The sequence below is a fragment of the Leguminivora glycinivorella genome, chromosome 12 (genome assembly GCF_023078275.1).
Source record: "Leguminivora glycinivorella isolate SPB_JAAS2020 chromosome 12, LegGlyc_1.1, whole genome shotgun sequence".
Taxonomy (NCBI): domain Eukaryota; kingdom Metazoa; phylum Arthropoda; class Insecta; order Lepidoptera; family Tortricidae; genus Leguminivora; species Leguminivora glycinivorella.
The window spans coordinates 19455529-19469451 of record NC_062982.1 but is presented as its reverse complement, the minus strand read 5'-3'; the positions used below and the strand labels follow the sequence as shown (position 1 = coordinate 19469451).

General features: G+C 37.3%; 1 protein-coding gene across 1 annotated transcript in view; it reads left to right on the top strand.

The window, feature by feature from the left end:
* The window catches only part of LOC125232035 (adenylate cyclase type 2), a 348143-nt gene that overhangs the window by 321386 nt on the left and 12834 nt on the right, over nucleotides 1–13923 (top strand). The window contains 6 exon segments of the mRNA XM_048137646.1: nucleotides 11329–11536; nucleotides 12313–12480; nucleotides 13166–13243; nucleotides 13246–13292; nucleotides 13376–13434; nucleotides 13513–13674. Coding sequence (XP_047993603.1) covers nucleotides 11329–11536; nucleotides 12313–12480; nucleotides 13166–13243; nucleotides 13246–13292; nucleotides 13376–13434; nucleotides 13513–13674 — 722 coding nt within the window.

Genomic DNA, 13923 nt, shown 5'->3' with positions numbered 1-13923 from the left:
AAAAACGCTAGTAATCCCTAACGCCTTAACGCCAACGACAACTATGATTTCACAATCCCGTTTTATTTATCCCGTTATATATTTGGCCACCTACACATATAACTGAGTGTGTATGTGGCTGTTACCAAGGCACTCAGCTTTTTCTCCAGTACATAAATGTTAACTATTAATTAATTAATTTAATTAGAATAAGTTTTTTTTAAAATGTCTTTGCTCAATGTACTCGTATAGACTTTGGTCTGAAATAAAGATATTTTATTTTATTTATTTATTTATTATTTATTTCGTGATTCTGTTACTTCTATTGACATCTAGGTTTGAATCTGAACTGAGCCAAAACGTTGAACAAAATCAACGATCTCTTTTACTTTTTCACCGTACGTCCTCCGAATAAGGATGAAAATATATGAATAACTTTCACGTTGTTTGTATGTGAAGTATCTTCATTTATCTTTAATACATGAACAAAAGACAGTCTGACATAGAATAGAAACCCCAAATCTAGATCATTTATTTAGCCACAAAACAGTGCATTTTAATCAAATTTCGTAGAGCTTGAGGTATTTCGTTCATCTACTCTGTTGCTTGGGTAATTTGGGTGTTGTGAAGATGGATTTATTTGTTCACAACTTAAATGAGTTTTAGGTACTTACTATTGTATTCTACTGGAGGGCTTAATGTTTTACCGTCTCTGGATTTATACACATAGATTTTAGAATACTCAAAATGGAATCTCAGTTTTTTAATTCAAGATTATGATGTAACCTTTTGAAGGGTACGTAGCCAAATGCACAAATGCTGTATCTATCACTCTTTCGTATTGGCGCGACAGAGCCAGACTGCGTGTCCATCGGCGTTAACGATTATCATTTTGGCTAGGCCGGCAGCTGTTGTGCCTGACACTAAGGACACCTAAAGGTGTCAAGGCGGATGCTGTCAAAGTATTATTACTACATACATACATACATACAATCACGCCTGTATCCCATAAAGGGGTAGGCAGAGCACATGAAACTACTAAAGCTTCAGTGCCACTCTTGGCAAATAAGGGGTTGAAAGTAAACGAAACTGTGACATTGCAGTGACAGGTTGCCAGCGTCTCGCCTACGCCACAATTTAACCCATATCCCATAGTCGCCTTCTACTACACCCACGGGAAGAAAGGGGGTCGTGAAATTCTTAACCCGTCACCACACAGGCACACTTTATAACTTTGACAGAGTTATATTAGCTCGCTTGAGCTCAAAGATTTGGGGTTTGAGAGATGCTTGTGTTTATGCCATAAAGCGTCCAAATACTGATGAAAAGATTGTCGGTACCTACTTTAATTAACTAATTGATAAAGCTCCTACAGCTGCAAAATCCATGAGAATGTTTCCATGTATGCAGAAAAAACATGTTAAAGCTAAGCTAGTCTCCAAAAACCCGTGATAAAGCGAGCTCAAATTTTTGTAGGCCTTTTAGGCGCGCTGGTAAAATAGATTGCCAGTAACTGAATTTTTTTAAAGTTCCAAAGAACCAAATGCGTATGAACAATAAAGCTCTCAAGAGCTTCTCGCCAATGAATTAGACCATCTCTTTCAAAAAGGAGATTAATGTATTTAGTGTTTGGATACGGCAGGCTCTTATACACAGAATGGGAGACAAATGAACATAAACATGGATAGGACATCTAAGCTGAAAGAACGTCCATTTTGAGGTATTTATAATCGTCTTGAGATAATGACGCATTTAGAGGGCTAGCTGGCAATGTCTGCCGTATTCGATCGCTTTGTGTAAAATATCATTGCTATATGAAATACATCTGTCAACGAAATTTAATATAACATTTAGACACGACATTAATTTAAGATATAATTATGTTGTTTCAATTGTTAATTTAAGATATAATTATGTTGTTTCAATTTACGCCGGTCTCCCCTTTGTTTAGATAAGCGCAGTGCGTTATTTAAAATCTTGGTAATAATGCAGAGGGTATATGAGGCTTAATAAAAGAGTAATTTGAGAGGCAATTTCCGTACTGGTAAAAACAAACGTGAAAAACGGGCAGTAATTAATTCTATAGGGATAGCAGTTGGGAAAATTAATTATTTTTTACGAAGGACAAATTCGTACAATAGAATATTAGCATTGAACCACAGTATAATAAAGAGTATTATTATACAGTATGGCCACTCCTGCTCCCCGCTGAATGTGCCGCCCACCCCCTCTCGGTTACCTCACAGTTACCGTCTGTCAAAAACGCGAACAGTCGACCTGTCATATGTCACTCATACAAGCATAGTACGCGTTCACCTACACGAGCTTAGACTGTGTGCTAGGAACGCGCCTCTTTCATATATTTAATCGCCAGTGTCCGAGGTGTGATTGAACTCTAAACCATAGAAACATTTGGAGTATATTTTGAAGTCATTACTATTTCAACGATGTCATTATAGTTATTTTATTGCTCGCGTTAAATTCGATAATTGCAGAATGATCCAACTTCCACCCCCCATTAGGGAAGTGGGTGGCCTATCTTGTGTCATTCTCCGTCCCTTCAACTATCTCCACTTAAAAAAATCACGTCAATTCCTCGCTCCGTTTTGCCGTGAAAGACGGAGAAACAAACAGACACACACAATTTTCCATTTACGATTATCATTCACCATTTTCGTTCATCTCGCTCTCGTCAATGCATAAAACATTTGCTGCCAGAGAGAGACGTGCTACGAGCAAGCTACGAGCGTAGCCTCGAGGCATTTCTCATATTTGTAGCAAAGGCGCCTACGAAAAGTAAACCGCGGCCAGATCCGAACTTTAAAATTCGACAAATATTAAATCTAGACATTATGGAAATTAGAGGTAAGGAGCGAAAGCTTTAAGTGTCAGAAGCGCACATACAAAAGAAAAGATAGGTGGCGCAGTAATCGCAGGTACATGGGTTTGACAATCTCTTAGCGTTCTCGGTAGTGACCCCGCCTACGGAGCAAGAGGTCCCGGGTTAAAATCCTGATAAGTGCTTTTTTATTTTTTGCTACAGATATGTTTTCCTGAATTATTAAATTTTTTTTAATCCAAAAATATTTTGTTTTGTTACAACTTTTCGAAATTGGGTGAATCAACTTTTTCTTGCTTTTTGCAAGAATTACCCTTACTTATTATTAGGTCTACTTTTGTGATTTTTAACCTTACCATCGTGAATAAAGATCCTTATTTCACGTATACCAATTAGGGAAAAATTTAAAAACGATTAATTTTTAATTAAAACAATATGTGACCCAGTGGAAGAGACACTTTTTTCATACAAAAGTGAGGGACAGCCTTGTCCACTGGGTCACTGCTCGAAACAACGTTATAAAATAGGAAATCCTATAATTACATGTTGTATTGCGTAGCTAGTATATTTGTCTTTAATATAATAAGTAAATATTAATTAGACTAAATTCCAATTAAATTTTCTGACCACATGTAGTCGAAGTATGCGAAATTTTGCTGGCAAAGAAAAGTTGATTCACCCAATTTCATTCGCATGACTAAGATTATGGGGCAAACAATGTAAAAGGCTTAAGTTAAATTTGTATAAATAAAACAATAACTAAACACAATTAAAATACACAAAAATTAAAATATAAAAAAAGACAAAAAGACCGCGGTCAGGATCGAACCTGAGAACATCTGCATACGAAGCCAACGCACTACCACGGACTACGTCATGACCTTGACTCGCTCAGTTCGACGAAATCAGCCTAGAGAAAAGAACGTCTAATGTCTTACCTATCCTCTATTATCCATGTCATAATATGTTCGCAGTGACAGACATACTGACAAAGATACACGTAGAGAACACAAATGCATTGACTGAATCAAATGCATTGACATTTGGATCACGTCTCCGATTTTGATAAAAAGTTTGTATGAAACTTTCCTTTTTTGTTACCGAAATCTGGTAACAAAAAAGGAAGGTTTCATACAAACAACCTAGGACATTTTGGGAAACCTAGTGGATCTTGCTCAGCATCATGGACTATATCAGCCTACCAATTTTTATCAAAATCGGAGACGTGATCCAAATGTACAAACTTTTCGGGAATTGCTCGAAACGGTAGCCAGTGTAGCAGTGAATTTATTCAGCACGCACGCACGATAGGTTTTATATTAAAAATCTTGTATTATGCATGGTAAAGCAATCAGTCTAATCTCATACTGATTTTATAGTCTGTTTTGCCCAACCGGTTAACTGGTAGAGAATGCCTTAAGGCGTTAAGTCCGCCATTTGTCCTTTGTATTGTTAATTTGTGCAATACAGTTTAAATAAATAAATAAAGCCAGTACCATCAAGTAGATAATGATGAAAGCAATGAGGCGTTATGTACGGCGCCTAAGACGGGCGTCGTAACCGTATTAAGGCTCCGTCACACCTGCCTGCTTTAAGTGCGCAGCTGCATCGCAATATCAGTGGATACTTAATTTAATTCAGAGTAAAAAATAGTAGTTTCTCTACACTTCATCATCGCACCGCTCGCCATCGACAGGGCGCTCATCCACACACCTTGCAACATGAATGGTCGCGCACCGTGCGGTTTCAGAGGAATTTTCCCCACTAACGGTCCGGCTGTGAAATGAGCTCCCTGCCGATGTATACCCGATGAACTAGGTACAGTATGGGGTTCTTCAAAAAAGGAGTGTACAAGTTTCTAATGGGTCGGCAACGCGCATGTGATACCCCTTGAGTTACAGGCGTCCATAGGTTACGGTGACCGCTTTCCACCAGGCGGGCCGTATACCTGTTTGCCACCGACGTGGTATAAAAAAAACATGAACAGAGACTGTCTGCCTTGTGTGAGACTTGAACTCACGGTCTCTGGGTCGATACTTCAGCGACAACTGAGCCACCAAGACTGCAAACTGGTGGAAAGCTTCGCTGACTCTGATTGAGGTTTGATGCCTGAGAAGGCAGAGCGCTGGAGTATCTATAGGACGTGAGGTCAATCTTACCCAAGACAGATTCTACTTTTAAGTTTATTCTGAGCCTGTTCTTTTCAGTCTATAAGTTTAACCATCAATACTTTTAAATATGGATCACCTACTGTTTTGCTGCAACGCTGTGTCATCAGCAGAGATCGGACAGATTTGCGACATCCTTAGTGACTTACGTCATTTTTAACCCCCGACGCAAAAACGGAGGGGTGTTATAAGTTTGACGTGTCCGTCTGTCTGTCTGTCTGTCTGTTTGTCTGTCTGTGTGTGTGTCTGTCTGTGGCATCGTAGTTCCCGAACGGATGAACCGATTTTTATTTAGTTTTTTTTTTTTTTTTGTCTGAAAGCTGAGTTAGTCGGGAGTGTTCTTAGCCATGTTTCATGAAAATCGGTCCACTATGTCGTGGTCGGGGGTTTTTTCAAAATTTTAAATTTTCAGTCAATAAGTTTAACCATCAATAATTTTAAATGTGGATCACCTACTGTTTTGCTGCAACGCTGTGTCATCAGAGTATAAGTAATTTGTATTTACGGTGGCTGCCTCCGTGCTTGAGACATCGTTCAGTTTATAAATAGATTGAATAAACGCGGTAATCATACACGTCTTTGCGGCGTTTGCGGTGGAAACCCTAGGGCCATGGAGCGGCGATGCCCTTAACCTTTTCCGCGTATTAAAAAAAAAACTCCGGGAGACCTCAGGTGACCCTAGGGCTGGCTAATTCCTTGGCCAAAGAATTGGCATTGCTATTCAGCGAGGGAATGTAGCCAGCCTCATGGGCACACTTCCACAGGGGACGGACTTGGGGGACCTTAGATAGTTTTTATTTATTTTAGTTATATCTTTTCATTTTGCTAGTTTTAAGATTTAGTTTAATTTAGGTTGTATTTTAGTAGTTTTAGTAATTTATTTTATTCTTTTAATCGATTGTTAAAGTTTGTGTAAATAATAAAATTACTTTTCCTTGAATTACAATACACGTCTACAATTGGATTAATTGCATTAATGGATAAATATACAATACTAGCTTTTGCCCGCGGCTTCGCTCGCGATAGAAAGAGACAAAAAGTAGCCTATGTCACTCTCCATCCCTTCAACTATCTCCACTTAAAAAATCACGGTTATTCGTCGCTCCGTTTTGCCGTGGAAGCCGGACAAACAAACAGACACACACACTTTCCCATTTATAATATTAGTATGGATTATTTGATAATCTTGTATGTTTCAGTATTTGTAAACTCCTTGAAATAATACCAAGTATTGAAGATGGTTTACGCCAATTAATAATGGAGTTAGCTTTTATTACAATTCTGCCCTATGTGCGTAGCCGAATGCAAAAACGCTCACGATAATATCTCTTTCGTAGCTATCTATCTCTATCGCTCTTGCGTATTGGCGCGACAGAGCCAGACTACATTTTGAAGAATTGTCATTCGGCTACGGTGCCTGTTTCGCAGCTTTATTAAAACGTAATACGTAATATTTATTGTACTACAGTTATAAACTGCACTTAATCAGGTAAAATTTAATTAAGGACACCTTAATGAAATACGCGCAGGTATAAGAGGTATATATTGCAATATTGATAATAAATTAATATTTAATTAGTTTCGTGTGGCGATAGGTTATTAGAAATTTACCCCTCCCCCCCCTTTCCTATCGTGATTGTTGTAGAAATCGACTGAGGCTCTGGACCAGCAACATGTCACTGCAATATTAAGATTTCTTTATCTTTAAACCCTTTAACTGCTAAGAATAATGGCACTGAGACTTGAGCAGTTTAATGTGCCCTGCGTACCTCTGTCGGGGATAAGGGCGTTTATGTATGTATGTTAAGTAGGAACCATTAACATATATAATTATTATGATGTCTTTTCCACCGGAAACTTTTAACAGAATAGTTATTTTATTTTCCCCTTACTATAGCGAGGAAACTACAACGCAAAAAATGCGTTTATCACTGCTTCCAGTAGTTCCACTTTTATCAATTTTAAAGAATTTAATTTGACTTTATTCAAGGTCAAATTACTTTACCCACTAGTGAATAAAATGCGTTTTTACCCGCTGGTATTAAAGGCTAAAACACGTGTTTCCAAGCTAGTGAGGGAAAAAATTCTTTTAAAATGGTCCTCATTTCACTAGAAGCCAGAGGACCGCCAGTGGTCACGAATATTGCCAATTTCCGACACTATTGTCCTCCGAATATGTTTACCTGTCCACTTGCCCTAGCCGAAGTGGCAATAGTTGACGCTATATCGCGATCGAAACGCAGTCTTGGTCTGTCGCGCCACTAAAGAAGAGCGATAGGGAAAGAGAGATACGATAAGCTAACGAAGCATATGGGATTGTGAGGTTAGCTAGGTATTGAGTGTTCGGTCGCTCGATTTAGATGGAGATCGACCGCGGGATATTGGAGTAGGTGGACGTAAAGTGGTTACTTTGTACGTCGTATTGATGAGATGAATATTGGATTGTTTTCTGAGCTTCGGGCTTTCACCATGTAAATATGTGAATTAGACACACGTATGTTTTGCTTCAAAACGTCAACGATTTGAATCTTTTTTTCTTTGACGACCGGTCTGGCTCAGTCGGTAGTTACCCTGCCTGCAAAGCCGCGGGCTCGAATCCCGAAATCGGCACTGAAACTTGAGTAGTTCATGTGCTCTGCCTACCCCTTTATGGTATACAGGCGTGATTGTATGTATGTATGTACATAGTTTGACTAATCTAAGTCATTCGGTGAAACTCTTCAGCAGTATAAACCCTAAGCCCCAATAAACCTTATTTTACACGGCACCGTATCAGGATGATCAACTTATCTAGGGTACGTCACCAAATTTACAAAGGCTTACTATAACATCGTTATCGTAGCTATCTTTATCGCTCTTCTATTGGTGCGACAGAACCAGACTGCGTTTCGACCGGCGTCTATAGCGTCAACGATTGTTATTCGGCTAGGTTGACTGGATCAAAGAGGATCAAGTATTATAGAGAGTTACTGTCAGAGTAAAATGTGTAATCACAGTGCATAAACTGCCATCTCTCGACACAGACTTAAAACTTTTGAACCTCAGTTTTGTCAATTTGGCCCATATTCTTAGCTTGATATGTGTTAAAATGTCAAATACATATTAATATTAGCGCCATCTAGCCGAGCGTCCCCCAAAGGTGTAACACCATCTAGGCCTCCGTACCTTTTCCTATATCCTGTCCTGAGGTACGTTTTTTAGGGTTCCGTACCAAAAAGGTACAACAGGAACCCTTATGGTGCGACTCTGTCCGTCTGTCTGTCCGTCTGTCACATTCCTAAATATCTCGAGAACTACTAATGCTATCAACTTGAAATTTGGAATAGTTATGAACATTGTGAACCTCTACAAATAGAAGGTATAATTTTTTTAAATTTATTAATTTTAATTGTAGAAAATGGCCAAAATGAAAGGGGGGCAAACTGTAAATTTCAAGTTACTAGGTCAAGTGGGGTATCGTTAGAAAGAGCTTAAATTGAACGTAAATAAACTATTTTTTATAATTTTTTTGTTGTGGAAAAAAAAAGAATTTTGAAGGAAAATGTAAAAAAAAATACCGTTCCCCCCCCCCTTATCTCCGAAGTTTACCAACGAAAAATTATGAAAATTTTAGGAAACATTGGTTTTATGCTAAATATTACAGGAAAAATATAATCGTGTTTGTATCTTGAAAACTTTTTTTTTAATTCACAATAAACTTTTCACATTTTTACTTTTAATTTACCCACCTTTGCGGATGTATATAGTACTTCAAATTAATACGAGATGTTACGTAAATCATCTTCTTTCCAATAAAGTAAAAATTGTTTAAATCGGTTAACATTATAAAGAATAATCCCTGAAAAACCAACATACTATGGTCGCGCAAATTAGTTAGCGAATTCACCGAGAGATGGCGCTATACACAATAATGCTCATTAGTACCTATACTTTTGTCTTCTAGTCAAGTCGTTAGAGTTATGTGAAAACATGAGATTATTTTAACTGGGGAGTTTGAAAGTTTGTACGGAACCCTCGGTGGGCGAGTCCAACTCGCACTTGACCGGTTTTTCTTTATTATGTGTACTTTATTTCTTAGACTGTAGCTGTCTATACGGAGTTACATATGTCTTTGACTGGATGATCAACTTATCGTCCCAGAATTGCTTGAGACAAGCCGGTCCTAATTCGAGATCAAAGCCTTGATAGTGGTTCCTCTTAATTGTGTCTAGTTTGGAAGGGTTTATTAGAGTTTGAAATAGAGTAAATATTCAGTATTCGGCATATTCAGCAAGTTTTTCAATGTTCGTGTTCGGTCGAATAGTTCGGTTATATTGCCGAATATTTACCGAATAAACAAAGTAAATAAATAGCGTAAGTTGTTTCGTAATTCAGCGGATAATGACATCCTATTTTAGGATTCTAAGGGACCGCCACCACCAAAGGGAGTTAAAAATGCGTCAAAATAATATAAGTATCTACAATAATTAATTAATTATGAAAAAAAGTAAAATAAAGTAACTTAAGATACAAAGACCAAATTTTTCTTATGCAATAAATTATAGGAACATGCCTTAGTACCCATTACTTACCAATCATTGAAAAGTTTTTAACTCTAAACCAGGATTTAAAATATAGCCGAACCGAATATTCGGCCGAATGATCGGTTCGGTAACAGCTGAACCAAATGTTCGGCTGAATATTCGTATTCGGCAAAGTCCGTATTCGGCCCATCTCTAATTTGGAAGTAGTCCGTTTGGCTCGTGATTTTGATCGGAGAATTTAGATAGGTTCACTATCGTTACATGTGTTTAGTTTACACTGATTTGCTAGGATATGATTAAATAGATATTATATGTAAGTAATAAACTGAAATAGATACAAAAAGCGATCAAGCCCACTGATGGCTAGCCTTCAGAGATAACATACACTTGAGAAATTTCGACGGGTACCTCGGCGGTCGAGGTGGTGTAACGGTTTAGCACGTCAGCCGCGATAGCTGGAGACCCGGGTTCGATTCCCGGCTTCGCCACTAGTGGGCTTGATCGCTTTTTCTTTAGTGTATGGTACCTATTTCAGTTTATAATTTATTTAATATAGTAGTCCTACTAATTAAAAAAAAAAACAAATCAAAAAATATTTGATAATTTTGATAAAATAATTTGATTTATTACAGTCATAACCTATGTAAGTAGTTTTACGTGCATAACTAAATTTTGATACTAGGTAACTTACTCATGAGGGTCATGTCATGAGAGCTTGGGTCCGCATTGCCGACTAATCTCAGACTAGACACTAGTTGTACGAAAGCGACCGTCATCTGACCTTCTAACCCAGAGAAGCACACTAATATTCCATATTGGGATTAGTCCCGTTTCGATAAGGTGTTCCTTCACCGAAAATCGACTGGCTAATATCAAATGACATTTCGCTCTTACCGAATTTCTGGAAAACTTATAGTACACCGGTGCTTAGCTGCATATAAATGCAAGAGTATTATTGTAATGTTTATCTATATCTATACTGTTAATATAAAATAACAGAATCACTGGAAAGCTTTTTAATCTTATTATTGTGAGCGATTATTATTCGTGTTATTGCGAGCGCTGAGATCGCTGCTGGCGACATTTTGTTAATTGAATTGCTGATAATGTGTTACAGTTTTCCGATGTTGTTCAATTAATTTAGATAGCGGTTAATACATATATGTTACGTTAGATTTATTGAAAATAATGATGAAAATCAAGCAGCGCATGTTTTCTAGGATATTAATTAAACTATTTAGAGTATGCACAGATGTGAGGGCTTATAATTATACATATAGGTATTATATTATAATAATGTGTAAGTAATAAAAATCGTGGGGATCCGTTTAAGAGCATATTCGGTATTGTGTTCTGACTAGCAAAGATTATTAAAAAATATATTTTAACTCCAAATAAAACAGTTAGTTTTATGTATCATATCGCCTAAATCCCCGAACTCTCTTTACACAAATAAAAAAAAATCCCTAAAAATATTTTTGATTAAATTTGTATTGATCGATCACTTTTATACAGTTAATATTATGACACGTATGGCAAAACATTTTTCGCCTGTTTGTCGTGGAACAAAGGCATTCCGTCGCATCGTATCGCGTTCAACAGCGCCCGTGAAGTAGTCTTTATTTTAAAAGCGGCAACGTTCGGTGGGCTTTAGTCTACAACAATTCAATTATGCAGTTTGTTTCAAGCGTGTTGCTTTTCATTGGTCATCAAGAGTGGAAAGCCCTGGACCAAGCTAAAAATCAAAATTTGTGGAGTAAATAACATAACAGTTCTAAAATAAATACCTCTTCTAAAATACCTTCAATTTTTATTTCAGAAACCATCTGGCATATCCGAAAATGGTCGTCTATCAGTATGCACAGTTGACCGAAAGGCTAGCATAGTATCATCTATCTACAACGATATTTCACCGACGAAACCGCGTGACAACATCAGTCCTGTACCGTCGACGAATAGTTTTGAAGATGTCGCCCCTAAAGTTCTCAGGACAGAGTCTATGAGGACTACTGTAGGAGTACCGGGAGGTAAGATATCATTATTATATTCAGGCACAGTGGACCGCAAAAAGTACAATAATATCTTACCAGCCTAGCCACTTGACAATATCACTCCTGTGCCATCAACAAATAGTTTTGAAGATGTTGTTTCTAAAGTGCTTAGGACGTAGACCATGAGGACGACTGTGGGTGTACCTAGCGGTAATATTATCTCTAATATGTCAATGATATTCATACTCTTTTAACTCACAACTTTGTTAGTAGCTAGAATATTGTCAATTTTTTTATTACACGACTGCCCCAAAAAAAGAGTGTATTGTTTTCATTGTTCATGTTTGTAAGTATGTATGTATGTGAGTTTATTTGTTCCACCATAACTTCTGAATGCCTTAACCGATTTAAATGAATGATGTATCATTGGAATCCTTACGTCACCCCAATGAACATAGGATATGTGACGTCACTTAAAATTCAATATGGCGGACGTATTACGTCATAATGCGCAAACTTTAGAAAACAATTTTTTGCAAACCTATCGAGTGGGTTATCAAAATGAAGAGCTTTTAAAGGCGATTAATTAACGACTTTTAACCGACCAAGATATGTACAAATGAAAACATCAGTTGATTTCTTGATTTGGATGTCAATATCTGACAAATTACATATTTAAATAGTTACCTACATCAATAGCATGGAAAAATTATGGATTCATTGATTAATTTGCCATGCACTTTTGCAGCTGTGCAAGCTGTGCAATGTACTTGGTATATTTTTACTAAATATCTTTGCTTTTGAAATTACAGATCTCAGTAGACGAGCATCAGTGAAAGTGGAACCCAAAACAGTAGCTTTCGAAAACCAAGCCACGAGTCCAGGAGAAGGTTTAGGGAATGGAGTAGTACCAGCCAGCACTAAGCCTAAAAGTCGGAGCGGGTCTATCATTGGAGCAATCAGTCCTATTATGGGAACAGGTAAAGAAAAAAATAATTTTATTTTTAGTTTATTTCGAAATTATTAATAACAGGATAAGGTTAAATGGTGTAGATGGTGATTTAGTTCAAAATAGAGCGATTTCAGGAAATAATTTTAAAAAGTATAAACCTTAAAACCATAGATTTGTAAACATTAGAGTCATGGTGAGCAAAAATAATCATAGCTGTAGTAATATATCTGATAATGAATAATCTACAGTTGGCATGTATTGTAACTTTGTTTTATTTTTCTTTAGAGAATACCACTGGATTAGAACTGACTTTCGATATTGAATTGGACTCTCTACCGCCATGTGTATTCTCTAGAATGTTAAGTACTTCAACAACTATATCGACGGAATCATCATCTCAATGTTAGTCTTGGGACACTTCCATCCCTTGATTTGTATCTGTTGTTTTTACTCAATTCTCTTTATCATTATTAATATTCAGATTACCATTTATAGGTTAGACCGAATTTATCCATTCCTTTTTCATTTGGATTTAAAAGCACGATGCGTCTTTTCCTTTTCAAGGTTGGTGTTCAGTGACGACCAATCGTTTGATATGACTGTGTCAATGCATTACTGTTTTAAATATCACTCTCTTTATATGTCTTACCCGTTTTCTTATTTGTAAACTTTCTAGTGCATTCACTAATATTGGTTTACATGTTTATTTCCAGCTATTCCTGGTGTTCCTAGTAGATCTAGACCTTCTAGTAAAATGACGAAGTACGTCGAATGCTGGGGCGCCGACAAACCTTTGCCAACATCACCGATTCTACTCTTGCTAAGAACATTGGGATATCTGTAAGTATATCAAGACACTTCAAATAGAATATTAAATTTTTGAAATTGAGTTGAGTATATTTAATTGTTTTCTTTTCTTTCAGAGCCTTGCCATGATTGAACATAATTTGTTGCCCCAAAGGACAACGTGTTGCGATTGCAGGTCAGTATGATGCCTGATTCTTTTGAGTAATTTGGAGTAATAATACCATCAGTTAATGACAATATTTTTCCATTATAGCAACACATCAGAAGACATGAACCGGGTCACATTATGGTTCACACGCGGCAGCCAGGAGCGGCAGTACCGGAACCAACCGGACGAACAGTTCAAATTTAACGTGGCTTGCGCTGCCCTACTGTTCCTGCTGTTAGCTGTGATACAAATACTCACAGTGCCAAGGTGAGAGACATTTCTAGCATTTTAATAGTACCTATTGTCGGAGATAAAACACTCATGTCTGCGGACCACAGGTTAGGCAGTAGGTAAAATAGGCCACCGTTAGGGTACCGCAGCCAACCAGATGAACCATTGCTATTTGCAGAACTTCGAAGACGGCAATGATCCGATAGGAGTGGTAGCATTATTTTCTAGAAAAAATGTTTTCCAGCCAGTTGATTGATTGATTTAACAATATATCGGGCCAGCGAT